A 6,342-nucleotide genomic window follows, 5' to 3' on the forward strand; every position below is an offset into this window, starting at 1 on the left:
ACATGTCTTTTATCCCCCACATTAAAAATGTTACTAGAACCGCCTTCTTCCACCTGCGTAATATCACTAAAATTAGAAACATCTTATCTAAAAATGATGCAGAAAAACTGATTCATGCATTTGTCACGTCTAGACTGGACTATTGCAATGGTTTGTTATCTGGGTGTCCAAATACTTCTTTAAAACGCCTTCAGTTGATCCAAAATGCTGCTGCCAGACTTTTAACTGGAGTTAGTGGGAGAGATCATATCTCTCCAGTTTTAGCTTCTCTCCATTGGCTCCCTGTCAAATCCAGAATTTAATTCAAAATCTTGCTTCTATCCTACAAAGCTCTCAACAACCTAGCTCCATCTTATATTACAGATTTTATTGTTCCATATTTTCCTAACAGAGCACTTTGCTCTCAGACTGCAGGCTTACTCGTGGTTCCTAGAGTTTCCAGAAGCAGAATGGGAGGAAGATCTTTCAGTTATCAAGCTCCTCTCTTGTGGAACCAACTTCCAGTTTCTGTCCATGAGGCCGACACATTGACCAGTTTTAAGACTTTCCTTTATGATAAATCCTATAGTTAGCGTTGGCTTGTTATGCTGCTATAGGCTTAAACTACTGGAGGACAAATTGACCTCATATCCTTAAACGATTTGCTAAAATTGAATAGTTTTCATTTTATACTATTTCTATCTTAACATGTGATTCTTGACCTGCCATTGTGTATCTGTTCCTTATTGTATCTGTTCCAGTGCCCTGAAACAAGTTCTGTTGTGTCTTGGTTCTGTATAAATAAACCAAAGTGAAATTGAATTTATAAAAGCTGATATTTTAAACAAATATTTTTGGATCAGTTTTGAGAGTCTCCTGAATGTACAAGAATGAAATCAAATAAAAAACAAAGCAGAAAGAATACAATTTATGGACAAAATGACACAATATTCACATTTAAATTACATTATTTAAAGGGGTTGTTGCTTTTTTCTGCCTCAAAGTGAAGTTATGTTGGAGCGCTTATGGAATATGTTGTAAAAATAAAGATATAATGTAATGTTTTTTGAGTTTAGCTTTATTTGTTCAAACATTTCTAATTAAAATTCTGGATTAGTTATTTGTAATTTCAAGGTACAGAGAGAAAACGTTCTGCCACCCGCCGCTGTTTAGGAGAAGATGTAAAAAATCCTTTACTTGTTGTTACAACTCACTCAAATTTCAATTTAACCAGAAACTAAACAAATATTGTTCAATGCTGGTATAATTTGTAGACAAAAATTTGCTAAAAATATTTAAAATTAGCAGAACAGAGCTTTACAAAAGGCTGAGATCAAATTTAGACAAAAAAAAAAAATTCAATGTATTTCTGTTTACAGGACAAATTAACATTTAGGTTTTTAAAAAAAAAAAAGTCAGAATTCACAAAAATTGCTCTAAAATCCTCTTTTTGCAATTTGAACGGGACAAAAACTGTTTAAAAATAGTGACAAAGGCAACAAAAAGGAGCAAAGTCACGGAAAGTGTGACGATTAATAAGGAGATAGTTATCCTGATGCATGCTCACTAATCCAGGTAGAAAAATCTACAATCTGGTCCTCTGGACGTTCAAAAAACAAATCAAAGCAAAAAATAAATAAAATAAAATAAAGAATGTAGAAACATTTCGTATTTCACCCAAAAGAGGAGATGGTTAATCTGTTAGCACATCAGCATCAGATTATTATCAGCCTCAGGTCTTTGAACGTGCTGACAGTACGGTGGTACGCTCTGATGGGCTGCAGCGCAGCTCTGCAGGTAAGGAGCATTTAGCTTCGGATTGGTCATTTGCTGACACGCCTACTGGATTGATTGACAGGTTGCGTTGTGGATCCGACTAGTGGAAAAAAATAAAAATAAACGAAAAAAAAGACTCGTACGACTTTATTCTTGTAATTTTATGGCTTTTATTTTTTATTTTATTAGCGTGGCAATGCAATTCTTTTTTTTTCTTAGTGTGGTCATAAAGCTCCGTTGTAGGATCTTATGTGACTGATGAGGCTGGATTTTATCAGAGTTATATATAAACAGATGCCCACAAACCTGAATGAAGTTCCACAACCCTGTATGCACTGGTTAACTGGTCACCATTAACTTCACACAGACTCTCTCACTGGTACATTTTCATCTTTAAATCACTTCTTGGTCTGCTGCCTTCATACATCTCCTCCTACATGTCTCTGCGTGAGTGCAGCTACAGCGTGCGCTCTCAGGACATTATTACCTGCAGTGTCCCCTCAGTGCGGACTGAACTTGGTAAAAGGGCCTTCTCCTGCTCCGCTCTTGGAATATCTTGCAAAAAGATCTGAAGCTCTCGACCTTGACCTATTGACCTCTCTAAGTGACTTTAAACATCTGTTAAGTTCCTGGCAAGAACCAACAGCTACATGTTCCTGTTTTTAGTTTTCTACACCGTCTCGTAATCAAGCGTTTTTTCCACTATGTTTCTTTTTAATTATCCTTTTGTTTTCAATTGTTAAAAAAATGTATGCATAATTTGTGATTGTCTATTGTCGTCTTTGTTGTCATCACTCTGTTAAAATCCAGGTCTCTCTTGTAAATGAGTCCTCGCGGCTCAATGGGATTAACCTGTTTAAATAATGGTTGAATGAGAAAACAAGAATGTAAAGAAGTGTGGGTCAAAACTGAGCTACAATGTGAGAGAATGAAAAATCATTTCAGGTGATTAACTCAAGATATTAAGCGGAAAATACTGTATAACTGCACAAATGCCCTTTGAATTTTACTTACTGCTGTTAAAACAGTTAGTAAAATGTTATGTTGGGTTCATATTGACTTCAGACGTGATAGGGACAAGGTGAGTTTTTATTACATTCTGTAAAGCAGAAATTAGGAATAAAACACCACAAATCATAAAAAGCAACTTGGACTATAGAGTAAATGGGTGCGATTTTATGTCTAAAGCCATAACATAATATTTTACGCTCTACTTTTTTCTTTTAGCTTAACCCTACTGCATTTAAAGTGCATTTATTTGTATCCAAATGTACTAACACCCAATAAATATACATAAAAAATAAACAATAAATGAATTCTCCTGAATGCCAGAGCAACATTTGGAACTCCTTTGCATGTTTTGTGCTACTTTGGCTCCCCCTTGTGGCAGAACAAAAGAACTACTTTAAAGTCTTCACTAACAGAGGTGGAGAGGAGGGCAACAATCAACACCTGCTGATACACATCTGAGGAGCACAAGTCTAATGGGGAATAACGGGGCAGCGAATGAGCATCGCTGCGCCGCTAACATCAGTCGCTTCGTGGCCACATGAGGATAAAAAGCTGCTGAGGCAAACATCACTGTGGAGGTCAAGGCTGCGAGTGCAAATTGGCTGAGTTGTTTCGTGCAAATGGCCAAAAAGTGACTCTTCAGGGACAAACAGGTGAGAATAACTCATACGTTACCACGCTTTTGCTCCTTTTTTCAGGTTAACAGACAGTTAGTTTCTGTCTTGGAGTCTCTCCTGCAACGATTCAATGATAAGAGCAGGACAAGCAGAGAAATAAATCAAGAATCCTGAAGCAGCAGTCCACTTTTCCTGTGTTTTTCTTCAGTCACTGATGCTTTCGTTCTTATCTGTTACTGAGTTGGCTAATGCTTGGCAGACACCCAATCGCGCCTTAGCCAGGCTAGCCTAAAGCTGAGCAGCAAACGTGAACGGGTGAATTAACTAAGATCACATGTGAAACGAACAAAGTCGACAGTCCCATCCTGCAGCCATTTCATGTGGCTGTGGAGCAGATTTTGGTTTATAAATAAGTTTTACTTTTACTTTTAACCCTTTTATTACATATTTTCAGTGGCCTTCCTATCATCTAGTTAGTTTCCATTGTCAATCATCCCTTTATTCATTTAAATTCAGTATTATCTTCCTGGTTAGGCATTCATGATCCATCAATCAATTCCCATTTTACCACAAAACTATTATCATTATTCTTCCACATGTCGTTTGATTTCCATTTATCATGTATAGGCTGGACTATTGTAATTGTTTATTATCTGGGTGTCCAAAAAATATTTAAAAAGTCTTCAGTTGATCCAACATGAGAGTTAGGCGAGATCATCTCTCTCCAGTTTTAACTTCTCTCCACTGGCTCCCTGTCAAATTCAGAACTGAATTCAAAACCTTACTTTTAACCTACAAAGCTCTCAACAACCTAGCTCCATCTTTATATTACAGATCTTATTGTTCCATATTTTCCCAACAGAGCACTTTGCTCTCAGACTGCAGGTTTACTTGTGGTTCCTAGAGTTGGGAGGCAGAGCGTTCAGTTATCAGGCTCCTCTCTTGTGGAACCAACTTCCAGTTTCTGTCCGTGAGGCTGACACATTGTTTACTTTTAAGACTATAAGTATTTCCTTTCTGATAAATCCTATAGTTAGAGCTGGTTTGGGTTTCCTGAGCTATCCCTTAGCTGTGCTGCTATAGGCTTAGACTGCTGCAGGACAAATTCACCACATGTCCGCTCTCTGCTGCTGTTTTTACTTTCTCTACTCTAACTGTATTTGTAATTATTTATATCTTAACATGTTTTTTTTTGTCTAGCCTCCTATAGCAAGTAAACCTGGACCTGCTGTTCTGTGTTTGTTTGTTTCTACTTCCTGTCCTCTCAAACCTCAGCCTGTCAAACCAGATGGCTTCCCGTCCTGAGCCTGGTTCTGCTGGAGGTTTCTTCCTGTTAAATGGGAGTTTTTCCTTTCCACTGTCTCCTTTGTGCTCGCTCAGGATGGAAGACTGTGACGAAGTGAAGATTCAACTCAGTCTGCTTCGTTAGATAGAGAACTTTTACTAAGTGGCTTTTTAATGTATGGGAATGTTTCTGTTTAATGTCCTGAGACGACTTCTGTTGTGACTTGGCGCTATAGAAATAAATAAACTGATGTTTATATTGTAAATATGTAAATAACCCCATTAAACCTAAAGTTAAGTTGTTCTTCAATTTTCTTTAATGTGGAACCAGGAAGGCCAAGGGTGCAATAAACTGAGCTCAGACTCACGTTTGTTTCTCGATGTGAACCCTAAAAGTACCGACCGCTCGTCTGTGTGGTGTTTACTGACCTCTGCTCCTCCACCAGCTCCTCTTTGGACATCATCATCTCTAAATGGTGCGACCGCGCCTTTCCAGGAACATACTTCAAGGAATTATTTGCGTCTGATTCCACCGTCTTTGCTGAAACAGAATCCAAGAATACGTGCCAGTTAAAAATCCACCGAACCCGTCATGACTCAATAATAATAAAAAGACTGAACTCATTAGTGGCGCTTACTGTTTCTCCACGGGCTCTCTGGGGCTCCTTCGGTCTGAGGGTAAGAGAAAGCACACTTTAGGAGCTCCGTGTCAGAGAGCCCGATGAACGACCTACGACCTGTCCCCGACAAGGCCTCAGGTGACGACTGGTCCACCTCTAAACTCGTGGGTCTGGTTCCAGAACTGGGGACTGACAGACTGGATGTACAGGGGGGCTGCTCAGCTGCCTCTCCTTTGTGAACGTCCGGGTATTCCTGCTCCTGTCAGACATTTGGAGGTCAAAGGGTGTTATAACATCAGTCTCTACAGACTCTCTACCTTTCAAATTTACTCTTAAATCCCTCTCTGCTGTGCTTATGCCCATTAAAAAAATGGTACAAACAGGCCGGGGTGGTCATTAACTGATAAGTATTAACTAGTTTTCTTTACAAAATAGGAGTAAACTTGTGCTTTTCCATTCATTTATATCAGTTAGGACACAATAAATGATCAATAAGGCAGGTTTATGTTACAGTTAGATATATCTAGTGGTGGAAAAGCTACATTTTAGCTACATGGTACACCGGACTTTGGTCATCTTTCAAGTTTGATGTCATTAAACTGAACTTCAGTCTCATATTTTCTTCAGCAATCACATGGTTTTTATTAATAAATATAACAGAAAACAACCCTAAAGCCCCACACTGAGGGGAATAACAATAGGCCTGTCACGATAACACATTTTGCTGGGCGATTAATTGTCTCTGCATGTAGTACCTGTTTTTGACCACTGGATGGCAATATAAGACTGTTTGAACTGAAGGATGGATAGTGAGGGAGCAGCGTGTCTCTTGAAGAAAAATGGGAGGGAGGCCCCTTGACGTGACATGGGCTGTCTCGCTTCGGTTCTCAAAATGGCAGACATAGCATTTTTCACACAAAGCTTTTAATTAAAATAATCGGTAAACAAGTTCTCAGCTTCTTTTTGCAAAGAAAAACTTTTTACACGAAGGCACGGGTTTCAACCGTGAATTTTGGAGCTTCGATAAGACGGAGGTTTATTCCCGAGGTCGGCCT

General features: G+C 38.7%; 1 protein-coding gene across 2 annotated transcripts in view; it reads right to left on the reverse strand.

Annotated features, from left to right (window-relative positions):
• LOC119424056 (matrix-remodeling-associated protein 7) overlaps window positions 1-6,342 on the reverse strand; it is a 9,600-nt gene that overhangs the window by 1,448 nt on the left and 1,810 nt on the right. The window contains exons 2-3 of one of the 2 annotated variants that reach the window (XM_037691522.1): window positions 5,306-5,339; window positions 5,097-5,208 (exon numbers count right to left, since the gene is read on the reverse strand). In XM_037691522.1, coding sequence (XP_037547450.1) covers window positions 5,097-5,208; window positions 5,306-5,339 — 146 coding nt within the window. Of the gene's footprint in view, window positions 1-5,096; window positions 5,209-5,305; window positions 5,547-6,342 lie in introns of both variants that reach the window. The other variant, XM_037691521.1, reaches the window with a different exon arrangement.

This window comes from Nematolebias whitei, chromosome 17 (assembly GCF_014905685.2).
Source record: "Nematolebias whitei isolate Nwh7 chromosome 17, NemWhi1, whole genome shotgun sequence".
Taxonomy (NCBI): domain Eukaryota; kingdom Metazoa; phylum Chordata; class Actinopteri; order Cyprinodontiformes; family Rivulidae; genus Nematolebias; species Nematolebias whitei.